At 39.7% G+C, this 19,758-nt stretch overlaps 1 protein-coding gene across 9 annotated transcripts in view; it reads left to right on the top strand.

Annotated features, from left to right (window-relative positions):
- The window catches only part of SMOC1 (SPARC related modular calcium binding 1), a 162,993-nt gene that overhangs the window by 105,061 nt on the left and 38,174 nt on the right, over positions 1-19,758 (top strand). For 6 of the 9 annotated variants that reach the window (XM_033515080.1, XM_033515079.1, XM_015631210.3 and 3 more), the window contains 2 exons: positions 9,730-9,819; positions 14,725-14,805. The exons of 1 other annotated variant lie outside the window; for it this stretch is intronic. In XM_033515080.1, the coding sequence (XP_033370971.1) occupies positions 9,730-9,819; positions 14,725-14,805 (171 nt within the window). The remainder of the gene's footprint in view (positions 1-9,729; positions 9,820-14,724; positions 14,806-19,758) is intronic. 2 more of the 9 variants (XM_015631207.3, XM_019007036.2) reach the window with 2 other exon arrangements.

The following is a 19,758-nucleotide window of genomic DNA, read 5'->3' as shown; positions in this document are numbered from 1 at the left end:
CTACCAAGTACGAAGCTATAAAAAAGTTAAGCATCTCTTCCTCTACTTCCCCTCCTTCAATCTATTTTAAAACATTCTCAGTGCTAGCTATTGCTGATTTCTTGATCTCATCACTCACTCTACAGTGTAAGTAATGCTGACACTTTGGAGGTGTTTCTGCTTTGGATAAAAAAAAAAAGCCACCAACAAACATTCCTAGCAGTGTGTGCTCCAGCTCTTGCTGACTGCGATAATATTACTGTATAATATTACTACCCTGTTTTTCTGTTGTGCTTTTTCTTTCCAGTTTTCCTGTGAAGCTTAGTGCCAGGACTGTCTGGTGTAGCCATGTATTACATTGCTTCTTCTAACTCACCTCCCTTTTCTCAGTTTATTGCTACAGACAGTACTCCTTCTTGGAACAAGACGGCCTAACATCCCTTCTGTGGATTGGCAATAGCTTTTCCAAATAATTTGGTTGTAGCCTATATTGATATGCACTTGGATACAGTTTTTATTACACATAAAAGAGCCTGATTATTTTTTTTTTCAGTGTTTATTACAAGCTTATTTCCTTTCAATTGTTAATCACCCTGAAGAATAAGATTGTTTCAATTCTTCCTCTCATCTTCATTACCTTGATTTGTTTCTGTAGAAAGAAAGGAAGCGCTGGATTTACAGCACTGTAATTGCTGGGTTGTATTTACCACAGCAAAGCTTTTCTATGCTGTTTGACCTGTGAAGGTGTCTGCTGGTCGAAATGAGCCTTGGAGACTCTTTTGAAACCGAGTCCCATCCCTACACCAGCTGCCATTGGTACTTGGTAAATATGTCATCATTCTTCAGCAAATGTGTTAGGTAGTCATGATTTTTGGTAACAGATAGTTTTTAATGCTGTGTGTTCTGACCAGACCAAAAAAACATTTAGTCCTCCTGGTTCTTTTAGCTGTGCCTCTATTTCCCCTCAGGTATGTGTCTAGGCAGGGGGATGACATTAGACTCTTGAAGTACACCTTAAGCACACAGCTGAATGAAAAATATTCTTTGTTCCCATTGGGAGCCTCTTTCTGTAGTCTGTATGTGTTTTTTGCTTTCGAAGGCATTCCAATAGCCTTCCCAGGTGTTGTAGTTGATTTTTTACACACTGAAATTGTTGCTGGTACATAAGGAGAAGAGCCACTCTCCATGGTGGTCGAGATTCATTTCTTTAGCTGCGCAGAACATTGCTAGCAGCTGTGAAACATCAGTCTGCAATGACAGGCAGGATGAGATCTTGTCTGAAAACTTACCAGATGACGGAAGCAGACCTGGAAGCTGAGCCGGGGCTCTGAGCTTTGTTCCCCTTCTCCTTTCTAAGCAAGTAGTTGGAGTGTTTTAAGCTTTGTTACATTGCTGGTGAGGATGGGCTCATAGCTTATCTGCTGCTAGATACTATGTACTGAAATTATTTTAATTGTTCATTATTATTGTGAAATAACCATACAAGTCAATATATGGCACTTACATGTAGCATTTCTAGGCAAGCTGTTCAGTGGGGCTGGTGGACTCCAGTCTAAAGAGGGATTTTAGTGTTGTCCTTGCTGCTGCATCACTTATTTCAGAAGATGTATGAACAAAGTAAAAGAATGAATTTTGAAACCATGGGATTGAGAATATGGTCATCTTTCAAGGTAAAAGTATTGTATAGTTTATACAGTCATTAAAAAAAAAAAAGAAGAAAGTTTTGATTTTTAACTCAGTAAAGTAGCCAGGACAGCAGCTGGATAGAAAAATGTAGCAATACCAGGGAAATAGCCTCTTCTTCCAGAGAACTGCAGTACTTTGTATATGATGGAAGGGAAGAACAAAGCTCAAAGGGAAAAGGGCTTGAATCTGATAGAATGGAAGTGGTAGATTAAGAAAAGTTACTTGTATCTTAGCAGCTCCCTCAAGAGCCTTTGAATGGATATGCAGGTTCTTTTAATTATTTTTTTCCTTTTTTTCTCTTCCTCCTGGCAATTTGAGCCACTCTGGGAGTGAACTTAAGGGTTTTGACTTAAATCAAGACAATTAAAATCACCAACAACCTAGCTGTCATTCTCTTTAAGACAGTGACATAACTGGATGCTTGGTTCCATAGGTCAGAGCTGATGACAAGGACATGTATTTCTAAGGATGATTTCTTTCTAGCTTAAGGAATAAAACTGCTGTTGGGATTGTTACAGGAAAGTGAGAATAATAAGTCTCTGAAAGTGGGGGAGGGCACAGTGGGGATGATGTCTTCACAGCTTGTCAGTGATTCCACATTGATCAAAAATAAAGCTTTTTGTGCATATCTAAACTGAAGATGGTCCCAAAAGTAACCTGACCTTTATTACCTGCTTCATCTTTTTAACAGGTAAGATTTAAATCTGGCCTTGGGCATTTTTTTTTCCCCTATTACTTCCAAATCTTTGAAGAGACCTGTTTTGCCTTTTGGGAAGGAATTTGGCTGTGAAATCTGAAAACTGTAAAACTGCAATAATGTAAATCTATGTGCAGTGACAGGTCTTCTCCATTTAAGCTTCCTTGCATTTGACTAAAATCTGATGTCATGTTTCTTTAACCCATATCTTATGTACAAATTGCTTTTATGGAGAAAATCATCTCTGTGTTGGAGTTTGCCCTAAAAATGAACTGAGAATTCTAGTTCTAAACAACAGGATTGTGTGCAGGTTCCTTATTGTGAGTTACATTTGTATTCAAGCTACCTGTGGGACACTGCTGCTTCTCCAAGCAACACTCCAAGCCTGCGAAATTGGTTAAGATTGCAGTTTACTGTTTACAATTTGGAGAGAAACTGGCTGCAAACCAAGAAATCTTATTTCACAGGTTTTGAGGTTTTGAATCCCTCACTTATTACTCACTAGAACAAGAGAGATCACACAAACTTGTGGCTCCCTGCTGTCCTCCTAAATTAGTTGATTGCACTATATTGAGGATTTTAGCTTAAGAAAAGGGAGAGAAAAGACTAAGTCTCAAGTTTGAATTAGGTGAGTGCTCTTAAATAATGGCTTTAATAATCTTAAGGTAGCTTGTCTTCTGCTTGGAAGCAGACCCATAGACTTGAGAAAAATGTTCTTTGGAATGCTACATTTCTGTAAGTGTGTTAAACTTCTCACAAGTAGTGAAGCATATTTACATGATGAGAAAGTTCACTAGCAGCTTAACTTAATTCTCTGATCTTTATAGCTGCTGCTTGTTCAAATAACATGTAGTGTCTCTGCATCGACACCAAAATCCCTAGGAGTTTTGCCATCAGAGTGGTGAAAGATGTCCCCAGAAAGGTTTGCAGAACTTAGAGAAGGGAGTCAGTATTTTACGTGGTAATTACCATGAGGGCTTGGTTCAGCCTGCAAAGTTCAGATCTGAATCTGGATTGAAACTTTCCCAGAGGCAGGGGGTGGTTTTGGACATTGTGTTGGTTTGGCCTATTATAGTGCAAGCTCTGAAATGCAGGTCCAGATGTGGGCTGGGATTTTGTATCTTCCCAAGTATGAGCCATTAAGGGTCACTTTTACATGACATATAATGGAAATAATATAAAGCTGGATCTCATGTTGGGGAAGGTATCTACAGCATTATGTTTGAGGGGTAATACCTTGCTATGTCTTCATTTTTCAAAAGAAGCTGTTTAAAGGCTGCAAAGAATGAGAGGTTAAGAGGGGAGGTTTCTTTTGGCTAATTACTGTAGAACTGCCTTTAGAACTTAAACAGTAAATAAGGACTTTGGATTTTGGAGAGATTCTGTCTGAATCTCAAGATTCAATAGTTTTAAAGCCACTGAGCCCTGGAGACTAGAGCATTGCTATTAATGAGTGCTGCTCCAGACTGCTTTTGACACGTTTGCTTTTGAAGGACCAAGCCCAGGAAGAGGGAGCTCTTTGTTTGTGGTCAGAATAAACTCATTGTACACCCAGACAATTAACTCTTCAATCGACTTGCCAGCCTCTGTAAAGCACTCCACTCCCCTCTCTGTCTACCTCCAGTTCTATTCAGACACTTAAGCACACCAGTGTTTTTTGTTTATTATTCTGAAAAAGTCCTTCACAAGAATAGTTGGAGCAGATCAACATTGTCCTCCCAGCAGCATTTATCTCTGCCTGGCAGCGAGTGTGTCAATCAGGAATCAAAAAGCCAAACAGAGGAGGCTTTGAATTGTGTCACAGGGGTCAGAGTTACTTCCAGCTGTCTGTGCATGGGATAGGCTTTCTTCCAGGGCGAAGAATTGTGCTGCCAAACAAACACTGAGTACATTGGACCACAAAGTCCTTGGGGCTTGAGTGGCTTTTTTCATGTTGATGCACCTGCGAGGGAGATGTGAGAAGGAAGTGGGGGGAACTAATGCCTTCCAGAAGGCACAGGGAAAGGCTCCTTATCCTAGCTGGCTGATATCTGGAATGCAGTGCTGAAGTAAAGGTTGCCTGCATCCATATGGCATACAGAGTGGTTTACAGGGGAAGAGAAAAATTACTGCAGTGACCGAGCAAGTCAACCTTTGCAGTTAGGAGCTCATGAAGCCCCACAGAGCCTTTGCATATTTATCACTTAGGCACATTTTCCCCTTTTTAAGCAAAACTTCGCTTGTCTGTGCCCAAGTGTTTGGGGGTTGTTATATCCAAAGGCAGCGCATTGCTGCTCTTTCTTAAAGCAATAAAGAGTGAGAAAGTGGCTTTTGCTGATTTGGTTTAAAAAGTTGGGGTTTTTTTCTTAACAGCTGTGGGATCTCCATGCATAGAAGCGGTAGGACTTGATGATCTTAGAGATCTTTTTCGACCTAAATGATTCTGTGGGATAGGAGTGTGAAACTTGACAGGGAAGTCTATCTGCACTGGTGTGTTTCCATTTCAGCTGCTTGCAAAAACTTACCTTGATTGGCCAGATTGTAAGATTTTTTTTTTTGCATGAATGCTAACTTTCTGCACTTATATTGGCAATATGTCTATACATAAAAGTTGCATAGACTATTAAATTAATTATGACTTGCTGAAATAGTTTAATTTAACGTAGGGGAGGATTGTGGTTGATGCAACAATTTGCTCCTTCCCTGCAATACTAGAAGGGACATGTATTTTTGTCTAAAAAACCCCAGGTAGCACAAACACAAGTTTCGTTGTCTTTTTGTTTTGTTTTTTTTTTAAAAAAAAACTTACAACACTCTGGATCTGGAGGTAGTGCATAGAAATGTCAAAGTCAAAATTGCATCTTCAAGATTCAGGAACTGCATGGATACAAGGAGCCTAATTGACCTTTGTTCATCTGACAAGAGTTACTAAAGCCACAGGAATGAGATATATGACTTGAGTCTCTCAGGAGTTCTGAAGCCTAGGAAAGCTCTTCTCCTTTGCTGTTGGCTTGGCAGGTTTGCTGAAGTTTGGCTTTGCATGGAACACGACCTGGCTCTCTGTGCTCTAAGTTGCCTATTTAGCTTCAGCTGTGCTCTCTAATGACTCAGCCAAAACCAGATGATGGTAAGTGAAGGAACCACTTGACACTGGAATAAGGCAGCCTCTTCCCAGACCAGAGCTATGCACTTAAAATTGTCATCTGCTTATTCTGTCAGTCTGACTCAAGTCTGGGAACCACTGATTTTAAAGCTATAGGCTTACTTAGAAAACAGACTAGATTTTGTATAAAGCCTGGATGATTGACTCTGTAAATACCTGTGCTCTTCAGAATGGAAGAAATGTTTACAGATTGCCTGATGGATTCCAGTCAGAACACAACATGAGCCTCCCACATCACATCCCTGCCCAAGAAAGATACACTCACTGCACAAGTCATCTGACTACTTGAATCATCCCATTAGCAGACCAAGACCTATGTGCTCCCTCAGCAACATCAACCTTCAGTACATCACTTTTATCTCCTAAATTTTCCCCTTTCTACAGCTTCCATTAGGTGGCTTGAGTCGAGAATGGTAATTCACAGCAGCAGGCAGTTACTTCAGATTTTTCCGTAGTAATTAATGCATTTTTATGTCAAGGCATTTACTTTTGTCCTGGCGTAATTGGAGTTGCTTGTGGCCTTAGTGCTTGTCAGTCAGAGTAAAATGATCACTTTAAGAGGTGTCTTTTACATGAACTGGGTCTCCTCCCTCAACCCCAGTGTAAACTAGAGTCATTGCAGATGTGGATGTTTTGCAAGGATAAGACATGGGGAGAGATATTCTAATGAGAGCATAAAGAGCTCTTGCCCAGCACTAGTAGTAGATCAGGATGTGCAAGTAATTGTCCCTGTTTTGAGTCATTGTCAGTCAAATGCAATAAGAACTCTTCTTGCTTATGAGCTTCTGACAGTAGTAGAGCAAGTGGAATTCTGGTTTTATATCCAAGGTATCTTAATGCGAAAATGGCTTAGGGAGTCTAATTTAGACCTGCCTGTTTCACTCTTACCCTGTAGCAAGAGAAAAATACCATTTTAAAGTTGACAGCAATTGAGCCAGAAAAATCTGCTTAACTTTTGCAAGTGTACTCTAGGAAAAGGACACTTACTGAAGGAGTTTTATAGCTTTAAAATGTCCCATGAGGAGGTATTCTCCTGAGTGATACTGTCCGTAGTCAGTGGTCTTGGAAAAAGAATGCAGGATATTCATGCTGGGTAGTAAAACTTGGAAGAGAAGTATGTCAGAGAACTCCTCCTCAAGGCTCTGAAAATATTCTGCAACAAGGGGTGTGGAATTACGTGAGTTCCTGATCTGGAAGCATTGCTATCTAGAGGGATTAGGAAGTAACACTTGATCTCTTTAATCTCTGTGACACGCTGTGTATAAGGAACTATGGCAGTGGCATGCCTCTTTTGAAAGTGTGGAATTTAACAGCTCTTTGAAGAGAGGAAGAGACTGTACCCAGTAAACATACTTCATTATCTTTGTACCCAAAGTAGCAGTATTCTGTACTTCTCATGTAATATCACAGGAGACCTCAGGCCTCTGGAATAGCTCAGGGTTTTGTTCTGTGTTGAAATATTTATTTAAGGAATACAAAATGTTTTTTCAAAACTTTCAGGTATGTAAAATAGAACTTATGCCTTGTTTGTGAGGAACAAACAGCCAGTGGAACAAACGTTCAGTGTGACAAATGGAGTATTGAGAGAGAGGAAAAATCAAATAAGAGCAAGAGAGTACTAGGGTGGTTTTTCTGCTGAAAGGGAGCAGCAGTGAAACTTGACATAAGCTAATTTGGAACACTGAGACTTACTGAGAATTCTCTAGTTTAAGAAAAAAATTTGGTAGTTTAGAGTAAGAAGCTGGCAGCTGGGAAGTGAGCATGGTATTTTTAATGAAGTGCAATTTTTGTCTGTTATGTGACTATTTTGTGACCTTTAAAAAATAATCAGAAATAACCCTGGCTTTTGATTTTTGAAATATGGTTAATGTAATTACAGTGTTGTCTATTGCATTTTTTCTTGTATGTGTGATGAAAGAACTGTACTTGCTTGAACAACAGGGCAGTAATTATACTTCTCTTTATTTGCAAACCCCTTAATACTATGCTGGGTGCTGCTACAGTGTGGACTTAGTGACAATTTGGCATTAGTAATCCAGTAAGGAAATGATTGTGTAGTTCATTGAGCCATTTTACTGAGATTATCTCCAACAGTAGCTTTGAACCGAGGGGTTTGTTTAATACTCTCCAGTAGCTTAATGGCTAGCTTCATACAAAAACTGCTACAAAATTTTCTTTCTTTAAGAAGAAGGTATTTGACAAATTGTAATTGCTGCTGTGTTCCTTGCACATACATGAATGTGCAAGAATTGCCCTGAACCCGAAACGTCCTGTGTTCTGCCAAATTTCAGATAATGATTTGGATCAAGTGCTGTGGCTCAGATCCACTTCTAATTTTCCCCCATTGTTGGCTTTCAGGTTGCTGCTTTATATCTGAAAAGCAGTTCTGTAATTACTTGGTGCAGAAGCGTTCATGAGAACAATAAGAAGAAACTTACTATTGCACTGGTCTTTTTTTAACAGCAGGTCTCTTCCTATTTTGTGTAACTTAAGAATTATTCACTTTTCTAGTTGTTCTGTGTCTTCAGCAGTTTTGGGTTGGTTTCTCAATCTGTAAAGCTAGTCATGCTAATTACATTCTGTTCACTGCTTTGTTACAGTGTAAAGTGCAATCCTAAATAAATAACAAGCCATAGCTGTGGCTCTTGGAGTCTTGCAGAAGCAGAGCAACCTATTCTAACATAAAAAGTGAAGATCAGCTATTTACTTCTATGCAAAGAGCCTTTAAAGGGCAAAACTTTCCTCCTTGTAATTTAAGCAATATTCAGGAATTATTTCCAAGTCAGCTGCTCAAACTTGAAAAAAAGTAAATACTGCTTATCCAGGTTACTGGTAATGCCCAATAACAGGAAAGCTCAAAACAAGAGCTGACAGAGGAATAGTAAGTATTTTTTCTTCCAAGTATTTTTTGTTACACTTGCAGTTTAGCATAAAACTGAATACAGTGATGAAGAGGAAAATGACAACATGGTGTCTTTCTCATTTCTGTCTGTGGATTCAGTGGATCTCTGAGGCTGAAATGGAATTATCATCATGTTTTTATTTTCTGTGAACTCGACTACTTTGGGTGGAAATGCATAAAATAACTGTGGAAGAAGTGTTCAAGCTTTTCCTCACTTTAAAAAACTGCACATACAGGTATGGGTGGAAAAAGTCTATAGGCTTCTGTTTTCCATCTCTGCTCTTCCCTTCCAGTGGACTCTTAATTTTGTAAGTGGCTAAGGGCAGTTATTGCTTCCTCTAGGAAGGGCTGTCCCATGTATATTTGCTCCAAAAGTGTTTGCCCTGTGCATCTGATGGTCATGGAAGCCTGGCTTTTCTGGCATGGACTCCTCCCTCCAACAGATTTTCACTGTGCAACTTTACATTTTAGATTTCTGCCCACTTTGCTGCCTAGTGTCCTTCTTGCCCATAACATATGCCAAGAACAGTTACTAGAAATTGAAGGTTTTAAGTCTCTATATTTCAAACAGGTAAAAAAAAAGCCCAATCCTAGGTGTAGTAGGCTGACCCTGGCTAGATGCTAGGCACCCACCAAAGCTGCTCTTTCACTCTGCCCTGGAACTGGATAGGGGAGAAAATGTATCAAAGGTTTGTGAGTTGAGATAAGGTCCAGGACAGATGACTCATCAGTTACTGTCATGGTCAAAACAGCCTCACCTGAGCCTAATACAGGATAAATTATTTTTCCACAATTCTGCTGTTGGAAGACATTGCCCCACATTGCAATTAGAGGACACCTTGATGCAGTTACTATGAAAAAAAAACTTTAAATTTTGCTATTGACCATCCCTTTCTAACAGCTCTGCAGTAAATGCTGGTGCCAGTTCCATACAGGTAAGTTTCGGAAGAACAAAACAAAAATCCCTTTTTGAACAAAAGGGATGAGGAGAAAGACACAATAGGACAGCAATGTCCAGAACAATTGCTGTCTCAGGAAATGGCCTGTGTAAAACTAAACTTGCCTGAAACTGAAAAGGCAAATAATTGCCTTCTGGGGAGACTACCAGGTGATAAACTCCAGTGGTTTGTGGAGGGAGGGGGAGGCTTTTTAAGTGTACCAAAAGTGCTTGATGTATATTTTATGTAAAATGTTATTGCTTTTAGCATAAAATGATTTTGTTCTGTCTGTCTTCTCTCTCTTCTGGACTTGGCCGGGCCATGTACAAATCCCAATCATTCAACAGTACTGGAGAGTAGATAGTATTTACCTCAATAATGGTAGTTTCTTTTCGATTCTTTCTAACCCTCAATTCAGATGATGGTTCGAAGCCAACGCCTACCATGGAAACCCAACCTATTTTCGATGGAGAAGGTAAGAACATCCCTTAAAATAACCAAAAATAAAGCTATTTCCCTCTCCCTTTTCTCTAGGATTTATGGTTCAAATGCTTTCTTTATCCTGCAAAGCAGACAAGCCAGTGAATCTCATAAGTTATCCAAATTTTAGAGTGCCCTTGGGACCTCAGGCATTTTCCCTAATCCTTTTACATCCTCCCCACTTTTCTGGAATCCAGCAATAACACCAGTTGATCAGACTCCTAAGTATAATCTTGGAGGAAAAAGTGTGTCCCAGCAAGTAAAAAAAAGGTGCATCAAATCAGAGGTGGCCACTTCCTTTAGATTGTCATTACCCTCTTCCTATCTCCACTCTCATGATAGGAATACTGGGAATTTCATAACCTCTGCAGTGTGTTACAGCTTTGCAAAAGGAAGGGTAATGTTAAACCACAGCTTGTGAATGTTGACTTGGAAGAAAATTGCTGGGAGGTTTCTTTATTTAGCAAATGCTTTCATTGACGCACATACTATTTAAGCAAATGAAGTCATTGTCCTGGGCCCACTTAATTCATGGCCCACCCAGGCAGTTTGCTTCTCAAATAGGCAATCTTGCAATTGTATTATTTTGGAGAGGGAATATCAGACATTAGTTTATTGGAAGCCTTTAAATGAGGATAAAATGGCTGTCATCACAGAGGGTTCATGCGTTTTGCACATACAAACGTAAATACCAGTGGGAATAGTGCTCCTTTGGTAGTGAATGGGCGTAAGAGCAGCTGCTTGTATCTTGCATGTTGCTTGGAAGTAGTGCCTGTTTCCTACAGGGTTAAACCCACAACCATTACAGTGAAGCTGTGGGCTGAAGTGTGAACCACTCTGTGACCCACCTGAAACTGCAGAGGGAAAGCCTATGCATTTTCATAGGGGGCTGCTGTTACTTCATCTGTTTTTTAAAGTGGATCAAAGGCAGAAGTGGACACTACTGAGCAAGAGTAGGAGGTGCTTTTCTGTTGATATTTCCTCCCTTCTTGTAGAAACGAGTGCTGTGGCAGGGTTTTATTGTTGCTAAAATAAGCACATTTAATGGTAAGATGCTGTAGTCCTATCACTTTGTATTTAGTGATTGTAGATTTTGATAGTCTTCTTGTGAGCTTTAAGAAGCAGCAAAGCTCTCAGAGAAAAAACACTCAAACAAAGGAGACTGAAGCCATGCTGGCGCTCTCTTGTTTATATCAAAAGCAGGTTCCTCCTGGAAGTAAGCTTGTGCTGTATTAAATTACTGTTGGCAATCACAAACTTCTGACCTTTATGTTTTCCCCTGAGAGAGTACCCATAGATGTTTAAAGGAAAGAATGTGCTAGTAGAATGCAGGAGTGAGATGATGTGGTTAATACAGCCTGTTCAGAAGCTCCTTCTAGGAGAGTTTGGTCACTCAAATAGAGCTGGACAAAGTTCTTGAAGTGGTGTAGTGAACACACCTTTTCTGGTTCTTCTGGTGATGGGCAGAATCTGAAAACAATGGTATTCTACCTTCAATGGAAAACATTTTCAATCAAAAACCTTCACACTGATTTGTAGGTGAGCACTAGTCTGATAAATGGGCTTGGGCTGAATGATGGAAGATTGGCTCTCAAAAACACTGCAATATATTATTCAAGACCTTAACTCAAAGTCTAAGAGAGCATGACTAGTGCAGTGGCCTCCTGTTGTGCTAGAAGTGTCCCTTATGACTCTGGAGGATAGACAGACAGACAGGTTGACCAGGCTATGCACTGATGAATAATCTCTTCTAAGTTTGTCATTCTGTATTTTGTCATCTCTATTAGTAGAATAGGACTTGAGTAGATTTCAGTGGTGGCTGTAAAATAAACAATTAATGGTGTGATTCTTGGGGTGTCCTGTGCAGCACCAGGAGCTGAACTTGAGTGATTCTTGAGGGTCCCTTCCAGCTCAGGATATTCTGTGATTCTAAAGTCCTGAGCAATCTGGTCTATTCTTGAAGCTGACCCCATCTGGAGCAGAAGGTTGGACTAGACACCTCAGGATGTCATGCTGTACAATCCCTTTATCCTATCTGAGCAAACATGTTGTGATACTTAAAAAGAAGACTCTCCTGGTGTCATGGGGTAGGTCGTCAGGAGGAATAGCTTGTACTTGGTGTCTGACACAAATGGCAGAAAAGGGCAAAAGAGTTATCCATTCACCTGACGGGTCTGAGATCTTCATATATCTTCAAAGGTGTTAAAGTTCAGATCTCATTCCACCTCACTGCATTTGAAAATTGATGGGTTCCTGTAAACCTGTATATTCAAAGTCAGGCAGCCAGGGTGGAGCTGATATCAACATGAAGGGACAATACCAATGTAATTTTTTTTTTCATGTTTTGCCTTTGGTTTCTTACCTTCCATACACAAGGGGCTGACTTCTTTCAAAGGGCATTCATGCACTCATCTGCCCCTGAAATGGGTGATACTTCTTGAAACTTCAACATCTCTAAGATGAAGGTTCACCTTTCTCATGTTTTCATCTACATTAGAGGATAATGAAAATTCACGTTTCATGCATAAGTTCCCCTCCCACTCCCTACCATCTTCCCTGAGGGCATAACAGAGTGGTGCCAGAGATAATGTAAATCAGATAACTTAAACTCTCCTATCCAAGGTTTGAATCATAGCACAGCCATCTCTCTAAAAATTATTTCATATTATTATAATGCAGATCTTAGAGATGTTAATAGTGAATCTTTTTTTAGGACAAGATTCTCCTCTGCTGAAGAGTATTTTATTCATATCCTTAGTATAGTTTTGAAAAGTTATATTCCCTCCTGCACTTCTAGGCTCTGTTACTTGGTTTTCACCATCTCTTTAGTTTCCAAGTGCAAGGTGATAATTTCCTAAAGATATCTTCTTTAAACATCTCTTCTTTTTGGTAAACTTTACCTCCTAATTCAATTGGAATCTGCTCTTTCCACAGATCTGTTGTTCAGAGGTGTCTGTAATCTAAAAAGATGTCCAGGTTACCTGGATTGAAAATACATTTTTATGGTAGATTCCAAGGAATTAATTTCCTGTTCTTTCTTTTTTTTTTTTTTTTTCCCACAGAATTCCTTTCTGTGCACCTTTCAACATCACTGAAAGATGTACACCATTGTATTTCTACAGGCCTTTATCCATTCTTCAGCATCTATTGACTTTGATTGTCCCTCCTTTTTCAGCTGTAGACATATCTGGTCCATATGGTGCAGACTCAGAGCTAAATTGCATCCCAGATTTAGGAATTTAAGCCCTTTTTGGGGAGAACTGCCTCAAATTAAACATTGGGTAAGAGCTAGGAAGGGGAGAAGCACTAAAGTAGAAATAGTCCATAAATCAAAATGTGTAGGTATGTGTATTTATAAAAGCATATGATGGCTGAATACTGATAAAATAGTGTAGTGAAACTGGCAGATAAGGCAATTTTTGATATTCTAGCTGCAGTAAAAATTTGTTTAACAGCGTTCAACCTATACTCCCTTGTGAAAAAAATTGCCCTGAACACAATTAATATAGTGCCGCCAATCAATGTAGCTGAAAATATTTAGGAAGGAGAATTTAATTTTCTTTCTTTCTTTTTTTTTTTTCATGTTCTTGTAATTTATAATCAGTTTCTCTTTACTTAGCCAGCTTCTCCCTTTGATGAGCAGATCCATGTAAATGTCAACAAGGGAACAGGAAAACTCATGAGAAAAGTGCTTGGAACTTAAGAAAAACCTCAGGATGTACTATTTAAGTTGTGTTCTTTTGGAAACTGAATTTTTTTTCAGAAAATACTAGTCCTGAAAATGTCACTTGAGGTGCTCTAGCCCATGGTAGCAAGTACTGCTTTGCTCAATTCTAATCAAATGCTGAGGTTATATCATTTCTGTGGCTTAAGGCAGGTCCAGATGTGTTTTGAAGTTGATTATAACACCTCAGAGGAGGTGCTCTAAGCACTTTTTTCCCCACAGATTTATGTTTGGATGTCTTGGTTAGTGCATCAGACATGCTTTTCTAACCAGAACCTATTTCTTTAACAGACTTCCTTTCAAGTCTTTCCAGAAATATCTTCATGTCTCTGCCTATTTATTTCAGATTTTGTTGTTGCTTGTTTTAGGGAACTGACTGTGGCCAGACCTTCTTGGTCTGTTAGAGGTCTGGACTGAGTGTTTAAAATCTGGGTTTCATATGTACCTTTGGGGGAAACAGCACATACTATAGCACCCAATGTAACGTTTGTGATCTCTGAGTCTTGAGGAAAAAGGCTTTTTGAGAATTCAGGAAGTGGGGGTTGGAGGGGGAAAAAAATGTTTTGCCAGAAGAGATATACTATATGGAACAGGAAGATGAGAGAACCTTGTGGAAGATTTACAAATGTTGGTTCATAAGAGTTGGAAGACCTCACCAGGGGATGAACCTGTCTGTACAAAGATGATAGATCAGTTAAGGCATGACTGTAGCCAACATCTTGTTTTCTGAAGAGAGACTGAGAGAGTTAAGGTTGTTGAAGGCACCTTCTAGCACCTTCCAGTCCCTGAAGACAGCCTTCAAGAGAGCTGGAGAGGGGCTTTTTACAAGAGCATGCAGTGACAGGACAAGGGGGGAACAGCTTCAAACTGAAAGAGAGTAGGTTTGGATTAGGTATGAGGAAAAAATTCTTGGCTGTGAGGGTGGTGAGGCACTGGAACAAGTTGCCCAGAGAAGCTGTGGCTGCCCCATCTTTGGAAGTGTTCAAGACCAGGTTGGATGGGGCTTGGAGCAGCCTGATCTAGTGGAAGGTGTCCCTGCCCATGGCAGAGGAGTGGGAATAAGATGTTCTTTAACACCCCTTCCAAACCAAACCATTCTATGATTCTGAGTAACCACCATGTGTATTTTTACCTGTTGCTGCAGTTTCTTTAAGGCTGTTATTTTTATTCTTTCAGAAATCACAGCACCCACCCTTTGGATTAAGCACTTGGTCATCAAAGATTCCAAAATGAACAGCTCCAATATAAGGAATTCAGGTAACTTCCTGTCTAAAAAAAAATAAATATTATTTTAACTACTCTGTAGCTCTCTGTTCTTGTTTGATTCTTTCTTCATTGTAGCTACCAAGCTGCTAGGGGCACTTGCAGCCTAGGCTATAAAGTAATTTCAGATAAGGTCGTTTTTTGTACCCAAAGGGCCATAATCAATGTGTGATGAAGGATGTTTGTTTCCACAAGCCATAACTGGGGAATCTCCTAATTTCTTAATCTGTTAATTCCTTTTAGCCATCTGTCATCTTTATTCTGTTTGCTGTTCAGCATGGGTATATGAACTGATGCATTTGGCTGGAAGATCTGGCCTGTGGTTTTGGTCTAAGCAGTTGCAGAAAATACAAAAATACTTCTTTTGTAGTGAATTTAAGATTCTTCTCTGCAGGGGATATTTTTTCATAGGGAAATGAGTGGATTATTTCACAACTAAAAGTGATTTAATTATGTGTGGGCCTAAGAAAATGCTGAGATTGTTTTGTGGGTAGTGGAGTGGATGGGGGAGGACCCAAACCTGAAAAACAGCAAAGAAGAGATCATGAACATGAGTGGGAAGAGGGGAAACAGGAAAACATGAAGTCAGGGTGTAAAACTTGAGATTGGAGACACAGGTGAAATGGTGGAGTGGAGTCACTGAAATGAGAAGGAACTGGAGAATCTGAAGAGGAATGTTTGGGATTCTTAGTAAGAATGGTTTCTGTCTAATATTTTAACTGAGGTGGGAGAAATGAAGAAATTAAAGGGAATATAAGAGAACAAAATTGCTTTAAGAAGCCATGGATTTATTTAAAGTTTTGAATAGGAGATGCTACTATTACATATATTTTATGAAACATAAATGCTTAGAATGGCTGTTGGACTAATTCCAGTCACCTAAACAGATAAATTGTGGTATCTTGAAGTCTCTTTGTCTGATATTTCTGGGTTAGCTAGAGAGTATTTATGACAGTTCCTTTAACCTTCCTCTGCCACTTCCAAGCTGCAGGGTGAAATCAGTGCTAGGTTGGGTGAAAAACTCTTGCTGCAGAATGAGGAGCTCTTGGCAGGAGGATAGCCAGCATTGCCTAGACCACAGTTTGTACAAGTCTCCCGAGCTTCACCTCCCAGCTGTTTTTGTAGCAGGGTGGTCTGTGTAGGATCTGCCAGTGGGAGTCAGCCAGAAGCTTCAGATGATGTGTGAGTATCAGCATCCTTCTTTAAGGATGTCTTTCAGGGGAGAGCAAACACAGCTTCTGTTTTTTGTCAGCTGTTGGGACAACCAGCAACTGACAGTACAATTGAAGGTGACAGTGTAATATTAAAATCTTTTGTAATGGGTCCTACCTATCTTGGAGTCCAACTTTCCTTGTAATACAGCAAATGTCGTAGCTATATTGGAAAGAAGAATGAGTGCTAAGAGGTTGCAAAGGGACTTGGGAGCAGGAGGGTCTGTCTTCCACCTTTTCTTGATCTGACAGAGCCAAAGTAGGCTGGCTTTCATGTTGTAAAGGCAATCGCTTTGATTGTTTAGTCAGGAAGCTGCCTGATGTGAACTGGAATTTTGTCTGCATAAGCGTTCTTTGTGTGAGTTTACTTTTGTTCACTTTTTTCATTTGTTTCTGATGTCAGTTCTGATACTCAAACAAAATTATTGTGAGTGCATGCTACAAATGAAAAATAAATGATCTTGTGGAAAATTCAAGAGCTGTGTAAGAGGTGGTTTATACAGCAAGCTAAAAGGAGACTTGTGGTTCATCTGACTCAGCCTTACTGATTGCTCTGATGCTCACTTGCTATAGGGTCCTGTTAAAAGACTGGGTTGACAGCTTTTATCCCCAAATTTCCCCACTGGGCCATACAAATGCACAGCCATTTCAGTTTCTCACAAATTATTAAGAAATGCCGCTTACAGCTATGGTTTTAGGTGTTACGAAGTGTGGGCTACTCCAGCCTTTTCCTTTCATATAGTGAAGCCTAGTCACCTTGTTTGGTATCTTTCATTCTTTTTATCCCTTGTAATATATGTTAAAGGCAGTGTACAGTAGGTGGAATCAAACTGCAGAGAACTGGGAGGGATAATTATCATTTAGAATCATGTTTCTTCAAGTGTCTTCGAGTCTGCCTTGGCTGTAGATGATGAAACAGCTGTCATGAGATGGGCATGCAGAACTAGGGGATGTTTTTAATTGCCTTTGGCCCAACTTGAAATGCTAATGCTTAGCACATTTCCATTTTTAAAATCTCTTTTTAAAGGGTTAAGATAAGTTTTGCTAGCACAAGATTTGGATTCTTCAGTGTGTTGTTGCCTCAGCTGTATTGTCTATCCAAGCTTACACTAACAGTCTTGGAGCAGATATAGCTTTGTATGCTTTTGCAGCAGTTTAATGGGATCACTGAAATTGGAAGTGAGAAAGGAAAAAAGACCTAGTAGGTCATCTAATATATTGCCTTAGGGCTAGTTAATGTTTATACTGTAAGGAGAGCAGCATTTTCTGCTGTACCATAAATGCCTTAGATAATAAAGATTTTATTTCTTCCCAAAGGAAGCTGCTCTGCTCTCTGAATTCAATCTCAGTTTTTTTTTTCTTTTTCTAATATCCAGCCTAGCTCTTCTTTTATTTCCTATTCCTTGGAGTTTGTATAGTGAAGCACTTAATTCTGATCTCTCCCCTTCCTGTGGTGATTGTATGGCCCTGTCCTTTTCAGAGAAGAGTGGTCCAGATCCTGCTGTCAGAAGATGTGTGCTGTTCTCTAAGCAGCACTGACACTGGACATCTTGGAAAGCAGCATCACTATGTCAGCCATGAGGAGAATTTCAGAATTGTTATATGGAGTCAAATAGACTCTTTAATTTGCTATGATTGTCTCTGGTCAGTGTTAGGTGAGCCACCCACCAGGCAGCTGAGCATTGCAGAGATGGTGACACCCCATGTAATATATGCTGCTTGTATCCTGTAAGAGCTGCATCTGAAATCTGAGTGTTCCATCTTCTGTTTAGTGTTGACAAACAGAAGAGGTTCTTCTGAAACTGATCTACTTTTTTTTTTTTTAGCTCTTACATTTTGTTTGGCATGTGTAAATCCTAATTAAGCTAGGGATCAGGAAAAGCAGAATGACTCCAGCCTGGTGATTAGAGCACTTGACTGAGAATCTATATATCTCCAGGCATTTTGCCAGTGAGTTTTTCTATGCTCAGTAAAAGAGCATTGCTAGGAGGGATTGCTAGTGCTGTTACCCCAGCCCACCTTAAAGAATTAAATGGCACCCTTTTCTCAGTAGGGTGAGATGCAGGTTCAAACCTTCTCAGCCAGAGGCAGGAAACAAAATATGAACATCTGGACTGTTGCACAGCTGAAAAGTTGTTTTTCTACACTTAAATACATTTTCTGTCTGTCTGAATCCTGCAAGTCCCAATTTTTTCTTTTTGGGGTAAGTAAAAGGTCTAGATCAATACAATATTGTTGTGGCAGGATGACAGAAATAATTTTTGCTGGTTCTCCCCTTTCCCAATCATGCACATCCACATGTGCATGCACACAGATACCTTAAGCTAACTAAGATAGTTACCTAGCACTGCTCCCTTTGATGTGTACTTCTTAACACTGCCAAGCAGGAGGTGATTCAGGTGGGGTTCTTGCAATGGCTGTTCTCTAATCAGCATGGCTGGCAGCTGTATTTCATTCTGCTTTTACTGTTTCAGCCTCCTCCCCTCATCTCCAATATTTCAGCCTGCAACAGTCCAAGTGATTATTTTTCCTTAAGTTCTCAGTCTAGTGAAGAGTTTGATAATGTTTTCCAGTTCCAAGAAATCTAATGGCTGCTTGTTTAGGAGCACCCCATCTCCACTGAGGAATCCAGGTATTTTCCTCACTTCCAGGGTTGGGTTATTTCCAAATTCATTTGTGCTACTTAGTGATTTGGTTTTAGTTAGCAAGAGTTTCCAACCTGTATCCAGCTTACTGTGACAACCTTTAAGAAAACCACAGAATGATGTAATAAGCCCCTGCATGGAAAAATAAACAGCTCTAGAGAAACCAGCAGTAGCAGCCTCAAGTAAATATTCTTCAGTCACTGGGGTTTTGAAAATGACGTTATTTGAAAGGAAGAATGAGTAATATATTAAGGTTAGCAGCTGAAGACAGGTTTGTGTGTGCTGTGCCTAGTTTAGGAAAAAAAAAAAAGAAAAAAATCATAGCTGTTTGTTTCAAAATCCTGCTTGGCGAATGGGGACCAATTCCATGTGGCCTATTCTGTTAAGCTCTGGCACCCAGGCATCATGCTGGCATCTCATGATGGCATTCCAGTAATAGAGCTTTCTCCTGTCAGGAGCTCTTAGTGGACAGAGTATAACTGAATGAGCTTTGAAAACAAGAATGGTGGTATTCACATTTCTTTTCCTTAACTGAGCCAACTTGAAGCCCAAACTTTAGGGTTTTTCAAAGGGGTAAAATACTTGAAAACTTCACATCTGTATATGTCCTTCCATTCACCTGAAGGATGTCTCGTGATTCTTGAGTGCAGTTTGTCTCCAGAGATCTGCACAGTGAAGTGGGATGTGACTATATCAAGTGTCATTATCAGAACCTGAGTTCTCTGGTTTGTCTGTGTTCCTTAAGGGGTCTTTTTCCACACTTGCAGGGAAAAAAAAAAAAAAAAAAAAAAAAAGAAAAGAGAAGAAAACACCCATGACACCCACAAAAACATTCTCTATAATACTCAATTAGGAAATGACAGTATTTTCCTGCATGCCTTTCTTATTGATCAGGGGTAGTAATTGCCCCAAGGGTTAATGTACTCATGGGTATGCTGCCTTATCCATATTGAGGCTTTCTGTGATCAAGTACATTAAAAAGGAGTCTGCTTGAGACTATATTGGGAATCAGAGTAGTTCTTGATCAGGTGAGATGAACGTATAATGAGAGAGCTTGAGAAGGATGCTCTTTCCAAGTTTTAGTAGGATAC

The sequence above is a fragment of the Parus major genome, chromosome 5 (assembly GCF_001522545.3).
Source record: "Parus major isolate Abel chromosome 5, Parus_major1.1, whole genome shotgun sequence".
NCBI classification, from domain to species: domain Eukaryota; kingdom Metazoa; phylum Chordata; class Aves; order Passeriformes; family Paridae; genus Parus; species Parus major.
Note: the sequence above shows the minus strand (reverse complement) of the source record. Positions and strands in the feature narration are given on the sequence as shown.